The 17,975-nt window shown below is 40.5% G+C and overlaps 2 protein-coding genes across 2 annotated transcripts; both read left to right on the forward strand.

The window, feature by feature from the left end:
* Positions 1-12,298: 12,298 nt before the first annotated feature.
* On the forward strand, positions 12,299-13,738 carry LOC307002981 (uncharacterized protein; the record flags this gene model as incomplete). The annotated part of the gene is made up of 3 exons (XM_079621015.1): positions 12,299-13,161; positions 13,393-13,601; positions 13,699-13,738. One exon carries the CDS (start codon positions 12,299-12,301, stop codon positions 13,124-13,126), a length of 828 nt encoding a protein of 275 aa, XP_079477141.1. The 3' UTR covers positions 13,127-13,161; positions 13,393-13,601; positions 13,699-13,738.
* Positions 13,739-15,784: 2,046 nt separating this feature from the next.
* Positions 15,785-17,075, forward strand: LOC307006660 (uncharacterized protein). Its single transcript, XM_079627854.1, has 2 exons — positions 15,785-16,273; positions 16,460-17,075. Exons 1-2 carry the CDS (start codon positions 15,846-15,848, stop codon positions 16,896-16,898), a joined length of 867 nt encoding a protein of 288 aa, XP_079483980.1. The 5' UTR covers positions 15,785-15,845; the 3' UTR covers positions 16,899-17,075.
* The last annotated feature ends 900 nt before the right edge of the window (positions 17,076-17,975 follow it).

A 17,975-nucleotide genomic window follows, 5' to 3' on the forward strand; every position in this document is an offset into this window, starting at 1 on the left:
CATAGAATTTGACTCTGCTACAAGACCTGGCTTTTTGAAGAAACTCAGAGACTAATTCAGGCTTTTTGATGAAAATCATAGACTCTTTTTTTTTTTTTTTTTTTTTTTTTTTTTTTTTTTAACCAAAAAAGCTTACAGCACCTGGTATTCCCAGGCGGTCTCCCATCCAAGTACTAACCAGGCCCGACCCTGCTTAGCTTCCGAGATCAGACGAGATCGGGCGTTCTCAAAGTGGTATGGCCGTAAGCGAAATCTGCTGCCAAAAACGGGCCTTTTGAAGAAATTCATAGACTTTGACTCTGCTACAAGACCTGGCTTTTTAAAGAAACTCAGAGACTAATTTAGGCTTTTTGATGAAAATCATAGACTCTTTCTTTTTTTCTTTTTTTTTTTTAAACCAAAAAGCTTACAGCACCTGGTATTCCCAGGCGGTCTCCCATCCAAGTACTAACCAGGCCCGACCCTGCTTAGCTTCTGTTACGACCCGTGAGGTCTGTGTATGTGTGTGTGTCGCGTGCGCTCTTTTTCTCTCCCTCTCCTGCAGGTGTCTGGAGGTTGACGCAGATAATCCCGCAGCTGAAGCTGATCAACGGAAATCAGCGAGGTGTATAAACAGGGCCAGTGAAGTGCTCTGGGGTAGAGATCCCTCTTCCTTGTTGACGTCTGTGTGGCTCACCGGATTGGAATTGCTGTGTGGACTATTGAGATCGGCTGGGTGCAGCTGATCGAGATCTCTTTATTTTTCCCTTGAAGTCTGTGTGGATTACTAAACGTTGACTACTGTGTGAATTGCTGTGTGAACTAGATCGGCTGGGTGCAGCTGATCGTGATCTTTGCCTTGCGCCGTCTCCGTGGAGCCAGCTGACGGGCCAGTGTTTGTGATCAGCTGGAGAGGTGTGGTGAGCAGCGGGCTGTCCTCGTGTGTATTGCATCTGCGCGGCGGGAGCCATGGAGACTGTCTGTGTGTTGTGTTGTTACTTATTTTTTTCTAATTAGCGTTTTTGTTAGTTAATCAATAAATACACAAACTTGACACCTGTTTCGAGTCATCCTTGAGTTTTCCATCCTGGGTATATTTATTTGTTTGTCCCAAAAACCCCTAGACAAGCCGGGGACATAACAAAAGTGGGGGCTCGTCCGGGATTTTTGGAAAACTGGGATGCTTGTTTCATGTGACATGTTGTGGATCAGGTTTTTAAAACTGATGGTATATTCGTGATTTATTTCTGTGTAGGCTATGTAGGTATATAGCATATGTATATTTTGTTTTGGTTGTTTATGGTGATTGATGTTTCCCTGAGTAAAACTTCCACTTGAACTGCTTCCTCAGCTTAGCATAGGGTAGTGTCCAGCTAGGCTGAAATAGCCTTTCCATCGGGCACTAGTTTATTATTTTGCATTTTTTATTTTTGGAAGCAAATCCTGGGCGGAGACTACGTTCTCCAAAGGGGGCTGGCGTTTCAGGGTTTCGACCGCTGATGTTTTGCCTGTAAGTCGCCTCGAGCCCGGCACGCTTCTGAAGATAGATAGGTAAGTTTGGTGAGGCAGGTGCTGAGGAGGTTTGTTTTGTGGAGGGGAAGGGGTGATATTGAGTCATTGAGTTATACTATGTCAATTTAATTAGTTGTTTTTCAAGTGGTTTTGTCATGGCAGCGTTTGATTTAAAGGCGTTTGTGTCTTTTCCAGATTTTAACCAGCTGGATAAATGCAAGATAATTTAACTTCATGATATTGCAAACTATTATGAGATTTCTGTATCCACTTCTCTAGGGAGAGCTGAACTTAAAGCGGTGGTCTTGAACGAACTCATCAGTAAAGGGGTTATGGCATTACCGGTACCTGTGAGTGATTTTGATCCAGAGCTGAGTGTGAGGGGGGACCAACTTGCTCTAGGGACCCCCACTGGTCAACAGAGGATACAGACAGGTAAGCCTGTAACAATGCCCAAATATGTGCCATCTTCAACTGAGTCATCCCCAGGTTCTATGGAGGATGACCGGTTAAAAGTTCGTTTGTTGCGGCTTCAAATAGAGAAGGAAGAAAAGGAAAGAAATTTCCAACTCCATCGAGAATTGGAATTAAAGAAACAAGACGGAGAAATAGAATTTAAAATAAGACAACTCGAACTGCAGGCAAATATTGATACTGCTCGCCCTGTTACTCCTGCCAGTGTGTCTCCACAGTCTGCCAGTGGGTATGATGTAAGTAAATATATTTCTCTCGTGCCTGTTTTTCGCGAGACTGAAGTGGAAGCTTATTTTGGGGCATTTGAACGTGTTGCTGGAGCTTTGCGCTGGCCTAAAGAGGTGTGGGCCATTTTACTACAGTGTAAATTAAGCGGTAAGGCCCAGGAAGCATGTGCAGCACTGTCAGTTGAGGATGGGTTAAATTATGACCATGTTAAGAGTGCTATTATGAGAGCTTACGAGTTAATACCGGAAGCATATCGACAGCGTTTTCGTAGCTTACGGAAAACTCATGATCAGACATTTACAGACTTTGCTCGTGAAAGGGTATTCTCTTTGATAGATGGTGCACGGCATGTAAAGCAGATGATGTGGCCTCTGTACGTGAACTTATCTTGCTTGAGGAGTTTAAAAACTGTTTGCCAGAACGTACTGCGGTTTATCTAGGTGAACAAAAGATTTTTTGAGAAGTTTCCTTGCAACAGGCAGCCATATTTGCAGATGAGTTTGCGCTTCTGCATAAGTCCACCTTTATTAAGCGAGATGCTCCTCCACGAGCGGGCCTTCAAAGGTCTGAACAGCTAGCTCATAATTCTCCTGACAGTCGTCCCAGAATAGATTCCATTCAAAAGGCAGACAGAGTATGTTTCTTTTGTCGAAAACCTGGACATCTAATTGCTGAGTGCAGGGCCTGGAAGGGTCAGCAACCTAGTCCAACGCAAAAACAACCAAATGGGGGGGTTGATTAAAATGTCTCCCCAGCCCCAGAGGCTGGAACCAGAGATGTGTGAGACTGATGATTGTTTTAAACCTTTTATTTTTGAAGGTTTTGTTTCTCTGACAGGGAAAGTAGAGGATCAACGAGTGAGGATGTTGCGGGACACCGCCTGTTCGCAATCACTAATACTGACTAATAACGCGAGATCGGGCGTTCTCAAAGTGGTATGGCCGTAAGCGAAATCTGCTGCCAAAAACGGCCTATTTAAAAGGTTAGAACATTAGTTAAGTAAACTAAAAAGCTTACAGCACCTGGTATTCCCAGGCAGTCTCCCATCCAAGTACTAACCAGGCCCGACCCTGCTTAGCTTCCGAGATCAGACGAGATCGGGCGTTCTTTTTTTTTCTTTTTTTTTCTTTTCTCAGAGACAAATTCAGGCTTTTAGATGAAAATCATAGACTCTTTTTTTTTTTTTTTTTTTTTATCAAATAAGCTTACAGCACCTTTTATTCCCAGGCGGTCTCCCATCCAAGTACTAACCAGGCCCGACCCTGCTTAGCTTCCAAGATCAGACGAGATCGGGCGTTCTTTTTTTTTTTTTTTTTTTTTTTTTTTACAAACATACAAAATACAAAACATTTTTTCTACATAAAAGTTACTTTCTTAAAGCTTAAAAAATTAAAAACATACATCACCCACAATACAGAAAACATTTACATTGCAAAAAATAAAAAAGCCTTATTAAATGAAAACATTATTCCTTCCCTGGCATTACCACATTAAAATCACTAAAAACTGAGTAAATCTCAGTTGTACAGACCTTATAAAAATCATCCGTTTTCTGTTCCTGTTTAAAATAGTAGTACAAACATTCCATATATTTTTCCAATCTTCTTTTAAACACCAGCCATACATCCAATACATTTCTTTCTTGTTTTGCAACTACTCTTCTTTCCCAGATTGCACTTTTCATCAGCATTACAAACAGATCGATCACCTTTTCATTTTTATTGTTTTTGTCACACCCTAACATTATAATCTTGTTCAATTCTGTATCTCCTTGTTCCCCTTCTAATTTTCCAATAATACTTTTACATTTTCCATTAAAATTCTTCAAAGCTTTACAGTATAAAAACAGATGTAAAAAACCTTCATATTCCTCACAGCATACTTTGCATGTTGCACTTTGCTCCAACCCAATTTTTTTCAAACGTGCATCAGTAAAGATCACTCTATGTCTGATAAAATACTCCAAATTTGCCAATTTTATTTCAATAATCTTCCCTTTCATGTTATTCCAGATATGTTCTTCTTTTAAACCTTCAAATGTATTTTGCCAAAACTCATTACTAATTGGTTTCTTAAAAACTGCATCTCTAAAAATTCCATAAAACATTTTCACTGTGCATTCTTTAAAAATCCAAAAAAATTTCTCCCAGCATTACATTCACATCTTTTTCAACTTTCTCCTCTTCCATAGTTTCAATTTTTGTTATCCATTGCTTAGGTATTGCATGTTTTATAATTTCAAACTTGTTTTTAATTTCTTGTCTACTGATCTCCTCTTTTGCTTCCTCCATCACATCTACAATATACTGTATCGGTAAAAAACCTTCTCTGTATTCATATAAAACATCTCTCACTTTAACTATTCCAACTTCCAACCATTTTTTTAAATAAATGTCCTTCCCTTGGTTTAAAATGCCAGTGTTTAGGAATAAAGGCTGATTTAAAATGCTTTCTCTTCCATGTAAATTGTATCGTACATTTACAAAAAATTTCCCCCAAGCACTTAAAATCTCTCTATAAAATTTTGGCAAACCCTCCGTCATCCACTCTTTTGTTCTCATCCATAAAATATTGTCCCCCAGATTAAAATTCCCACATTTGTTTAAAAAATACTCCATTGTTGTTTTCCATTCTACTTTATTTCCTTCATCCAGATACTTTTTAACCAATTTAACTCTCAGACTATTCTTCCTTTGTTCCACATCCATTAATCCCAAACCTCCTTTATCTACCACCCCTATTAAAGTATTATATGCGATTCTAGCAGGCTTCCCTTCCCATAAAAAGTCTAAAAAACATCTTTTCAACCTTGTTTCTACCCACACTGGCATAAATGTCACATATAAAAAGTACCACAATTTCGATGACACTAAAACATTCAGGATTAAAACCTTCCCCTTTAGCTTAAGTGTCCTCAGTTTCCAAAAGTTCATTCTTCTTTCAATGCTTCCCACTATTTCTTCCCACATGTTTTCTCTCACTTTTTCTTCGCCTTTCCCTATTAAAATCCCTAAAATCTTAATTTCTTTAAACTCCCTTGAATTTAAAATTCCCTGTTAAGTTCACTGTCTCTCCAAATCTCATGTACACTGTTTTTTCTTCATTCACTTTTCCTCCTGACCCCTTACAAAACCTCTGTACTATTTCCATTATTTTTTTAACACTTTTTTCTCCTCTCACAATAATTGTTGTGTCATCAGCATATTGAAAGATTTTATTCTCCTCTATGATTTCTTCTATCTCTATTCCTTTTATCCTCTTTTCTTGTTTTATTGCTAGTCCAAGCGGTTCTGCCACCAACGAGTATAAAAGGGCTGATAAAGGACAACCTTGTCTTATTGATCGAGTTATTCTAAAACATTCAGTTAAAAAGCCATTACATTTTATTCTTGTCACCGCTCCCTTATATAAAATACGAACCCATTTAATAAAATTCTCCCCAAACCCAAAACTTTTTAAAACATCAAAAAGATACTCATGTTCTACCCTATCAAATGCTTTTTCGAAATCTAAACTAATTATGTAACCCTCTTCCTTTTTATCTCTCATGTACCTTATCGTGTCTTTTATACTCATTGTTGTATCCGCAATGTCTTTTCCTTTTACTCCATATGCCTGGTTTGTTGTGATTATCTTTGGCATTATCTCTTTCAATCTATTTGCTAAAATTTTTGCTAAAATCTTTAAGTCAGTATTAAGCATTGTGATAGGTCTATAGTTTTTTAGTTCTGTTTTTTCCCCCTTCTTCTTATATATTAGCTTCATCAATCCCATCCCCATTCTTAACATAATTTCCCCTTTTTTAAAAATCTCTTCATAAACATCCATTAAAACATTTGTCAATATATATCTTTAAAAATTACATAAAACTTACTCCCTAAACCATCAACCCCTGGACTTTTCCTTTTATTCAGTTCATTTATAGCTCTTTCTATCTCTTCTTTGCTTATGCTTCTATCACACTCTTCTTTCTCTTCTTCACCTACTTTTGTTTTTATTAATTCCATTAGTTCCATTTTTCTTCCTCCTTTACTCCTTCTGCATTAAAAAGCTTTTCAAAATATTCTCTTGTTTCATTTAAAATTTCCCCACTTGTTTCGATTAGTTCACCATTTCCCTTTTTTAATTCTTTTATCATTTCCGACCTTCTTTTTTTTATTTCCAAATCAAAGAAAACTTTGTACATTTTTCACCTTCTACCAAATATTTAGATTTACTCCTCAACATTGCTCCTTTATATTTATTTTCTTCAATCTCTTTCAGTTCTTCCTGTATTTCTTTTATTTTTTGTACATCTTGCACTTTATCATTTATTTGCTTGTCCAACCTTTCTCTTATCTTTTTTTCTTTGTTCCTTTTACATTTCTGTTTTAACGTACAATATTTTATAGTGATATTTTTCACTAAAAATTTGACATTCTCCCACCAAATTCTTTTGTCTTCTACATACATTCCGTTTTCTTTTTCTTCTTCAATCATCTCTTTTATTGTTAAAACATAATGTTCATCTTTTAAAATGTCTGTATTTAAAACCCATACACCCGGCCCTCTTTTTACTGTATCCCAATCCAACTGTACAAAAAATGGCTTGTGGTCACTCAAACTCGTTTCTTCATACCTTAATTTCTCTATAAAAGCTTCTATATTCCTTGTACATAAAACCATATCTATTCTTGTTTGACATATAAAATTCCCTACAATTTGTCTTCTAGAAAATTCCCTTTTCTTTCCATTCCTTTCCCTCCACACATCTATCATATTGTTCTCCTCCATCAATGACTTTAACTCTTTCCTTCCCGTATCACTTTTAAAAACCATACCATCTGCCATATCTTGTTTGCTAAAAACAGTGTTAAAATCCCCCAGCATAATAATATCTTTATAATTCCTTAAAAATCTCTTGATCATGTTAAAATATTCCCTCTTTCCTTTTTCTTCATTTGGTGCATGTATGTTAACAAATAAGATTTTCTTCTTTTCATAGGTAATTTCCACTGCCATACATTTCCCCACTTTGTCTTTATATATTTCTTTACCATTTATACCACTATTTTCTCTTATTAAGATCGCCATCCCTCTGCCATATCTTTCATCTCCATTATTATACAAGAATTCTCCTTTCCATCTTTTTCTCATTTCATTTATAAACCCCTCTCTCCAATTTGTTTCCTGTAGCAAAATGATATCTTCTTGTTTACACATTTCTTTTACTTTTTCAAATTTGTTGACATCTGAAAGACCTCTCGCATTAAAAGTCACAATCCTCAGAACCATGAAGCAGAGAAAAGCATACAAGCAACTGTCACAGGTCGGGGCGGGCCAAGCCAGACTGCACCCACCCCTGAAAACCGGGAACCACCTCGAGGAACGTGTCAAAGGACCAGACAGACAAGGGAATAAAAAATAATAACAGTTTCTTTTATTATATTAAAAGGGGTGAATTGGATAAGTCCTAATTAAAACTTCTTCTTGCCGCCAGGGCAGTTCAAGCGTCTCTGGACCTCCTGGGATGGGAGGAGAGGAACGATCGTGGCGGGCCGGGGGCTCGTTGAAGGGGGCTCCGGGGAGGTCCTCACGCCGTCCAGGTAAGTCACTCGGTAGGTAATCAGGTGTGGGGGCCAGCGAGTCCCTTCTCTTCTTCTTGAACAGGACAGAGGCTTCCCATAGGGCGTGTGGAGACCACTTCTCTCTTCCTGAACAGGGCAGAGACTTCCCATAGGGCGTGTGGGGACCACCAGGCGGGGAGGACACTTTGGGCGAAACGCTCCACTTCGGCTGAGCACTGGAACAGTACAGGAAGGTCTTAACGGTTCCAACAGTACATGAAACTTCAACGGATATACCTCTCTCTTCGTCTGAACAGGGCAACGGCTTCCAATAGGGGCGTGTGGAGACCACCAGGCGGGGAGGACACTTGAGCGAAACGCTCCACTTCGTTGGACACTGGAACAAACACAGCACGGTTTTAACAGTCCAGCGATATATAAAACACTCAACTTTAACAGGGCCGGGTCTTCTCAACGGAGGAAGTTGGGCTCTTGATTTGTCGGAACCTTCCTTTGGAGATAGCGGGTGGAAGACTGTATGTGAAGAGTGCACGGCAGACTTCTAATATTTCTCCACACAACAATTTCACTTCACAAACCGGGTGAATCGTCACTTCAGGCACTGTAATTCCACTCGCACACCGTGCATTAAGGCCAGCACTCACCCACCGGTCTTCCTCCCACCAGATCGAATCTAGTCTTTGGCCAGGGCTCAACTTCGCTCCAGGAAAAGCAGAAGAATGTTGCAGCTGTTGTTACATTCGGCAAAGAGAGGACCGAAGTTGGAGACAGATCAACAATTCACTCGGTGTAATAATTCACTCGTGCCACACACTTCCAAACTTTCAACACCACTTCAGTGTTAGTGCATATAAACAACGGATCCAATACTCATCACTTGCGTCTTCCCCACTGCTGACGATATTCCTTAGGTTTTCGCTGACAAATCCTTCACTCCTTCCTTTCTCTTCCTCAGCTTCAATCTTCACCACTCCATAGCCCAGCCTCAATAAAAGGAACAACCCGCTGTCAAACACAGTCTCACACGGGAGGAGAACCCCCAGGTGGGGAGGAGAACCACACCACAGTCTGTTTTCTCTCTGCTTTTAAAGCCCCATCTGAATAGGTGTCCCTCTCACAGCGTTCCCATGTGATTGCCCCACACCTGCTGTCACTCAGGCAATTGGCCTCGCTGCCATGGCAACAAATTTGTCGTGCATAGAGACGGATGTTCACTGGGGATTTCTCAAATCAGACTGCCTTCGCAAGGAACTTAGTCCCATTCTGATTTTTTTCTTTGTCACCCCGTGACACAACTGTTCATTTATCCTTCTATCTCCCCAGAGTCCCTTAGCACTTCATACCTATTCACATGTATCAATGTGTCCTCTTTAACTGTTTTTTTTCCTTGCAACCTCCAAAAATGGTATTACCTTAATTGATCTCCTTCTTTTCATCAGATTCACTGTTTTGTCCTCTTTTCCCTCTTCTCTGTCACTCACAGCAGTCATTTGATCATTCACATCCATAGAAATGTCACAAACTTCCGCCATTGCTTTAGTCATTGCCGTTGATCCATCCATTTGAAACAAAAGAACAAAAACTCGCTTAAGTCCCCCCAAACAGCGCAAGCTGCTGGGAGAAAAACTCAAACAAACAAAAAAACTAAACAAAATAGTCTATTTTCCAAAATACACAAATGAAATAAAACGGAAAATTGGTGAGCCTGTCTCACCTACTGCACACTACAAACTGCCAACTCGCTTCCTGTTTGCTCTAGGGCGCCCTCAAAGTGGTATGGCCGTAAGCGAAATCTGCTGCCAAAAACGGCCTATTTAAAAGGTTAGAACATTAGTTAAGTAAACTAAAAAGCTTACAGCACCTGGTATTCCCAGGCGCACTCTCCTCTAAGTCCCTATACTTGACCAATCATTGAGCGCCGTTGAGCAAGTTGAGCAGCTCAACCCACCAATCACTGAGCTCTGTTGAGCAGGCTGCTTCCTCAACCCACCAATCAGATGGCCTAATTGCTTTGAGCGTGTCAAGCGCATCATTGGAGTGACAAGCGTAAACAAACAACACTATTATCATCAGTGGACTGAGATCGTTGATAGCAAACAAGAAGTAAGTCCAGTATATTCTCCAGTATATTCATATAAATGCTTTCTAACAGTTTTTTTCTGCATGGATTTACGTGCACTAATTACAAAGTTATTAACTGTTAAAGTTTTAAAAGCATTATAGGGAAAATAATCGCCCATCTAACCACTAACGTAACATGAATCGTAAACTGCAGTAATTTATTGATAGTCTTTGTAATGTTTTACTAAAAATTAAATACTTTTGAAATACCCAAACACAATCAGGGCTGGACATTAGGACTAACCTACTATCAAAATACAGGTAGATTTTACTTATGGCTAGTAACACTACTGTCACTTGCCAGTTTGTCCTGTTGGAATTGACTGACTACATACTGTACATTTAAATAGTTTAGGCCTGTTTTTATCTCCACTAATCTAAACTATTTTGTCTCATAGTAACTGATAACCCATTAACAGTCAATAACATGTTAAAACGCTAAAAACACAAGGCTAGCAAAAATATAGTCTAAATTAAATTATAAAACTATTACCTTTTGAACTTTCAGCTAATCTTATGAAATATCACATTAAAAGGTAAATCAGATAACATCCATAAAGATTACCCGGTACTTGTGTAGTATTTTTTTATTTTTTATTATTATTATTTTACAAACTTGTGTACATGTTTTGCATCTCCTGGTCTTCCAGTGTTTAGTCCCCTGTACAGTTTGAAAAGAAGAAACCAATCTGAACCGGTTTCTGTTTTATTACAACAGATAAAAAGCATGGATTTGAAGGGACACAAGTGCAGTGTATGTGACAAATCTTTCTCAGTGAAGTCCTACCTGACTCGGCACATGCAGCTTCATGGTCCAAAGGAACATGTGTGTGAAGTGTGTGGGAAAAGCTTCTCACTGAAACAGCAGCTGAGCAGCCACCAAAAACAGCACCTGTACCCATGCATCCGTCTGTACAGGCAGGGAGAGGCCAAGCTGCAGTGTACGGATGCAGCTAAGAATGTGGCAATGGCCCCCAGAAAAGCAGTAGACCCCAGCTGTCTGGATTCTGAAAAGGCTGAGGCTGCTGCAAAGAAAGCTGGAAATGTGGAAAGGCCAGCTAGTTGTCACATTCGGCAAATATGCAGGACAGTCTTTCAGGTGGCTGCTTGAAAATGATGTGGGCTGGGTCATATGGCTGCTGTCTGAATATTGCCAGAAGGGTGAGAAGAACGATCTCCTAAAGTGGCAAAAGGAGCGATTGCTGCAGTATGCCAGAGAGTTCCCGCCTGTCACCTTTTATCTTGACAAACGCTTGGAGGTAACTTTTGACCCTTTAACTGAGATTACATTATATTTACTGTTTTGTTTATCATTTTTTTTAATGCATGTGTAAATCAGTTAGGCACATGTAATGCACCTTCAATAGTAAAATCATCAATGTTTACTCTGCACAAAAGCTTGTGCTTTAGACATAGGAAGTGTGTTTTTGTGGTACAATACAACTTTGTATGTGTTTTTCTACAATTTCTTTATTTTCTGCATGAACAGGAGTCAAGGAAAGACAAAGGAAAGAAGGCTGAATCTTCCCTTTCTAAGTTCCAGCAGGATCCTGACTATGCCAGTGATGCTGAATTGTTGGCAGCTGCTGGTAATTAACATTTAACACGCCATAACTCTATTTTAAAATTCATATAACATTCAATAAACATTAAACAATAAAAAACAATAAACATTCAATAAATTCATATAACATTTTCTTACTGATCTATTTCAAACATCTGACTAAATACACTGCCGAAAAATATCACACATTTTAAGGCACTGATAATGGCGACAGTAGGTTTAGTATTTCACTTTAATTTTCAGCAGGGTGAGGGATATTATCAAGCTTTTTGCCCTTTTTCAGTGTAACAGATTTAATGTCTAAATGCTTTGTTGACATTTAGATAACACATACAAACATCTATTTAATTTGTAGATGTGATATGTTGGAGTTTTTTATTATGATACAATATTTTTTTAAACTATTGCCTATATTTTTTGTAGCAGATCTATACTAAAATGTTTGTTTGAAATATAATTTGTGTTCTCTAAAATAAGATCTGATAACATGGAAAATAGAGCAAACTTTGTTTATTGTGATAATGCTTGTGTTTGTAGAAAAAATTAGACAAAATGCATTGAGCACATTGCTTAAGATGTGAATATAATGACAGAGACTGTCCTTGAAGAGTCTGAGGTAGCGGTCTCCACACAGCTGACCACCTGGGGAGAGCTCACACCGGCTGTGAGTCAGGACTCTTCCCACAGCCTCAGCACATCTCAGGGAAGACCTTCTTGCCCTGTAGACACCTCTGCCTCAGAAACCGGTGGCATCTTGCTGGAGGGCTGGCAGAAATACTGGGAGCATCCACCTCCATCTACACAAGCCAATGGTATAGCTCCTCCTAACATCAAGTGGCTGAAATGTGATGAGATGTATGGTCTGTTTGAGAGGCTTTCCATGTACAAGAATGCCAAAGGAGAGATTGTGGAGAGAAGGCTTTTAAAGGAGAAGATGGAGTTCCACCCACCCCCAATTCCTACTTCTGTCAAGGGAGGACTGCCCAACATGATGGCCTTTTTCACAACCCCTGTCTTCTTCTGGCGCCCAGTTGGTGTGATGCAAGCCAAGATCCGCTGCCCTAGCTCCAACTGCCCTGCACCTCCAGGTGAATACCTTGAGAAGAAAGGCTTTGGTAGTTATGCCTGGCAAGTGTGTGGGATTAAGCACAATTACACCCTGTTGACGGAGAAGCTGAAGTGTTCACATTGTGAAAAGATAAGGCGGGCAGTGAGTAAGACACATAGTGACGCAGACAGTGAAGATGAGGACAGTCATCATGTTCAGCAGTACATTTGGCTGGCACACAGTCCCAAGATTCTGATGAACTTGGCCCCGGCCATCAGAAGCATGTTTCCTGCCATACTGTGTGGGAAGCGTGCTATTGACAAAGGCGTGGTTACTCTTCTGAATGACAGGGTCAACAGTGTGTCCATGAACAAAGTCCAGAGACTGCTGCAGCAGGGACATGATGAGTGGTATGTGGAGCGCCGTGACCTGTACCAGACTCTCCTGTACGAAGCCCACGCAGCTGGATCTGCATCGTCTCAGAAGAGCATCCTGTCCTTTGTCAAAGCTGCTGGTACTTACACCCCTCCTCTGCCCCGGACTCCCCTTCCTTCTGCCCGTGTGCTGAGGCGTGCACACATGATCATGGAGGTGGAGAAGATGCCTGCTACAGAGCCTCAATCCTCAGTGTGACTGGAGAAATCCTCTGCATTGATGGTACAAAAAAGGTATGTGTATTGTATCAATTCATGAAGTTAAGCAGACTTAATATTTATTTAGTCACTTTAAAATGACTTGAGCCAGCTTATTGTTTTGAATAAGGGACTTTGGCCTCACTGTTCAGTGTTCAAATGTGATGGATACAAAATGTACATGCATTGTATTTCATATAAATTATATTGGACAGACAGGTTATTGATAGAAACTATCAAATTAATGTTCTGCTTTGTGTTTTCCAGGTCCTTAAGAAGATATATGGTGATGGCCAGGGCACCATGCAGTATATCACCAGTGTACTGAACGAGTGGGGCCAGTTCTTGACCACAGTGGTGGTGGCAGCTGAGTCTGAGGGGTGCTACAGACGTATGGCCAAAGGTCTGATGGCCCGCTTTGAACGAGCTAGGGCTCCTGCACCAACTGTCATATATGCAGATAACAACTGTTGTCGGTAGGTAATAACACATCCATATACCCTGATCAAATTTGTCATTCATTTAATGTTAAAACAAAAACAAAGAACACATGCTGAATTTATATTGTTTCAGTGACAGTGGTTCGTCCTTCCTGGAGACTCTGTTCAGGGACTGGGTGCAGGAGGGCACTGTGGTCAGACTGGACATCCGACACTGGCTGCACCGCTGGGATGCTGTTGTCATCAAACAGAGCCATGCCAAGTATGGGGTGTTCATGAGTGCCCTTGCAGGTGCAGTGCTGGCCTACAACAAGGACGATATGATGCTCCTAATCCAGGCAGTCAGGAAGGGCAACCAGGAGTTGTACGCCAGTCTTTCAGACGAGCACATGATAGCCTTCCTCAAACCTCACCAGATCAGGTCTTATGTCAGACGGATCACCCGTGGGGTTGAGGTAAAGTGTAATATTAATCCATGTATAACCTTTATGTATAAGAAGCTCAAAACATACTTCAGTAAAATTAACTAAGTTGTCACACTACTATATTTCATTTTGGAAATACTTACAATTATTGAAATAATTTCACATTTTAAGCGATATAACTGTATAAAATAAATGTGAATGATTGTTACAGGAGACAGCTTCAGCAATTGAGTCCATCATTACGGAGTTCAAGGGACCTGCAGGCCTTGACATTGATGGAATCCACCTGTTCAAATCAGCACAGGCAGTGGATTCTCACTGGGCAACTGCAAGCAAGCATCTTAGTTGTATGCAGGTGGGTAAACATTTTTGAACTAATCATTGTAAAATCTTACAAGCTCAAACTCACAGACACCATAATAAATAAGCAACGTATGTTTTATAGGACCCCCCTGGCATACAGCTGTATGTGTCAGTGAAGGTGGTGGTGCTGAATGATGTCCGCCTGAACAAGTACAGGTGTCGGCGAGGCAGTAACTCCTTGGAAGGCTTGCACTCACACCTGTACAATGCCATTCCCTCAAAGAGATGTGGAGTTATGCCCTTCCAAGTAAGTATAAACAGCTTTAATATTTAAAAAAAATATTGATTACACATCATTGTTCATAGGCATATTTTACCTGTATCCTCCCTGCTTTTGTGCTACCCTCTCTCCCTGTGCGTGTGTGAGCTCTATGCTGTTCACATAGCATCAACTGGGTGTATGAGATGCACACACACAAAATAGCATGTCATGCTGCTGGGCGATGCCCACTTTGTAATCAAAATTAGTTTCTGATGTACAATAATGCATGAATGGTCATGTCTTTCAGGTGTATCTGATTGCATTTGCTGTGCAGTGGAACAGCCGTATGGAATCACTCCGGGTTGCTGGTGGTCATGGCAGGCAGACGTGGTGCATGGACCCGCGGCAGATTCAGTGCCTGAATCAGCAAGCTGAGGTGCTCTTCGGTAAAGAGCATGTCCTCGAGCCCAACTTTGCCGCTCCAATGCCCTACCCTGCTGTATACAAGGACCCAGACGAGGAGGAGCTCCTTGGAGTAGAGTACGCCATGTGCCAGTCAACCAGCTTCACTGCAAGGGATTACTATGCCCAGCAAGGTATACAATCTTGCATTATAACAATATACATGCATACTAAGCGGTCAAATACCTATAAATATCATGCATATTCTATCCATGACAAGTATGTATGATATAGTTTCATTTTTATTTTACATAACATGAAACAAATGAACTGCAGCATTGCCATGTTGTATTAATTAGTCTACTGTTAGTTGTTGTAACTACCTAGACACACTGGTGATTAGTACATTACATATTTGCAGTTGAGGAAGAGCAGTCCCGTGAAGAAGAGGAGACGGCTGAACAAAGTGAGGACAAGCTGGCAGATGAGGGTGTGGACATGGGTGTAGAGTCAGAGGAGGATCCTATGGACACTGTCAGCGACAAACATGTCATCCTCACTCAATCAGAACAGGTGGAGGAGGAGGACAGTCCTGCTCTGCAGGATGTGTTGATGACCCAGAGTCATCTGCATCTTCCTGGGCTGGAGGAAGTGGAAGCCTTGGCCCTGCTCCTTTTAGAACTGGCAGACAACAGTGACCGTCACCTAGTGCCAGCTGACCTAAGGCTGAAGATTGGCACTGCAGTTGGTGCTCTGCATGAGCATGACAGGTCTGCAGCCAACTTTGTAAAAAGGTATGAGTCTAGGTGGGGTTACACCCTGTTTGGCAGATGCTTGGAAGCTGACACACCTGAGACAAGAGCAGCACAGAAAACAAAGTTTTCCTGGATGAGGTACCCTCAGGCAGCCCAGGTGACTGAGGATAGTCGTCTTTTGTACCTCATTATTAAGATGCTGAAAAACCGGCCACCAGCCAGTCGTCTCACCTCCCCCACTAAAATCACCAATGCAATCAAGAGCCATTATAAAAGGATTGTAGACCGAGTCAGAGACGATCCCATCCTCAACGGTCTCTCCATTCCTCTGCCCAATCTGAATGCCAAGTCCATCTCTACATTCATGGCACGGGAAGAGAAGAAGGCTAACTACAGGGCAACAGTAATGCCAAAGGTGAAACCCCACCAAAGAGTGCTGTCAGAAGAACCAATGCCAGCAGCTCCTACTCTGCCAGAAGCCCTTCCAGCTCCAGATCGACCTCAGGTTCAGTACCAGAGCCTACGTCATGCAGCTGGGAAAAGGCATGGTCAGAAGCGGAGGTAAGTTGTTCAGTTCTTCATTTCACAAGTATGTGACTTTACTACTTTATTACAATATGTGAGCATATCTGAATTTATCAGCTGAATGGTTTAAACTTAAACACAACAAACCAGGTGAATTGATAGTCATACACATTATTTCTCATGAATTATACTCATCATCGCATGTATGATTTATTTTTGCAGGATAGATGTGGAAGAGTTTGTGAACCGGCCCATTCAACCTAAACCCCCTGTGGCCACGTACATCCCACCCAGAGCGTCAGCAGCACCTGTCCTGTTAGTGGTTCCTGCACAGCCACAGGGACCATCCATGATGCTCTGTGGGGCCTCCAGCAGTCAAGGGTTCATACCTTTCGCACCGCCTCCTGCGCTGACATCTAGACCAATCAAGCCTCATAAATCCACAAAGCCTTGTGGGGCCTGCCAAGTACCCCAGTGTGGTCGGCAGCGTAAGAGGTACATGCCCTCCAAAGACAAGGCTGCTGAAAGTAGGCAAAAAATATTTACCTATTGCCCAGCAACTAGGAAGTCCACCACTTCAGGTTTTGAAGGTGTTGTGTTCAACAGTTTTGAACACTTCAAAAGTGTTGTAGATGAGGAAATAAAAAATAAAAAAAAATAACAACTGAGAGCCAACTACATCTGCTACTACATCCCAAAATCACAATATCAGATGTCTGGGGTATGGTTTGGACCTGGTTCAGACCTGGATTAGACCTAGTTTAGATTTTAGATTAATATATTGGTCAATGTGTACAGTATGTATACATCTTGTAATAAGAATCCTGTAAATAATAACTTATTAGTACCTATTTTGCTATATTTTCTGCTGAATTACTTAATAATTCATGTTAATTATATTCTGTTTACCTTGTTACCTGTGTTATTGTTATTATTGTTGTGTTGTTTATTTATTTCTGATATGTAGATATATATTGTTGAACAAATAAAAAAAAGAATGTTTCCAAATATATGATTCCTCTCACTGCTGTTTCCACATTTATCCACTTGACAGAGGTAAAGACTGTCACATGAAACTGTATTGAGTATAACAGAGGCTGAATTACTTACCAGTAAGGTAAAGATAAAATATTTTTCTAAAATTCCATTAAGGCCCTTTTTTGTGTACATTTTACATGCTCCCTACAGGGCGAATAGGGCCTATAGAGTGAATCATATCTCAGATATGAGCAAATTACACTTTGTTCAAGTAGCCTAATATAGTTTCTTAGATTTTTTTTCAGTGATCTTGCAAACATTGTAACTAAAAGTCTCAAGTTTATTTGTAAAGTGCATCCATTCATACTTCAAATAGATATGAGCAAACACATTTGTTACATTACTTGTTTTTTATTGTTTTAATTTAAGCATTTTGTTTGTTACATTACGTGACAGACATCATATTATACTTAATAAAACAGTCTTCATGGTCTTATTCACAAAAACATAAAAAAGAACCGTAAACAAGACATAGTATTGATGTCCCGAAGTGTGAAATCATTGGTCTCTCTTTCCATTTGGCCCCTCCCCTCTCTCCTCCTGATCTGTTTACTTAGTTTTTTCCAAGGTGAACAGGACCCAGGATAGGGACTTGGAGGGGTCATGGGCCATTCCCAGGCGGTCTCCCATCCAAGTACTAACCAGGCCCGACTCTGCTTAGCTTCCGAGATCAGACGAGATCGGACGTTCTCAAAGTGGT

The sequence above is a fragment of the Phoxinus phoxinus genome (genome assembly GCF_949152265.1).
Source record: "Phoxinus phoxinus genome assembly, chromosome: 1".
In the NCBI taxonomy this organism is placed as follows: Eukaryota; Metazoa; Chordata; class Actinopteri; order Cypriniformes; family Leuciscidae; genus Phoxinus; species Phoxinus phoxinus.

Bases quoted from the DNA above. Each gene is read 5' to 3' on its own strand.
- LOC307006660 (XM_079627854.1), top strand. From the start codon at position 15,846: ATGAGGTACCCTCAGGCAGCCCAGGTGACTGAGGATAGTCGTCTTTTG. The intron at 16,274-16,459 runs GTAAGTTGTTCA...TTATTTTTGCAG, and splicing joins AGGCATGGTCAGAAGCGGAG to GATAGATGTGGAAGAGTTTG.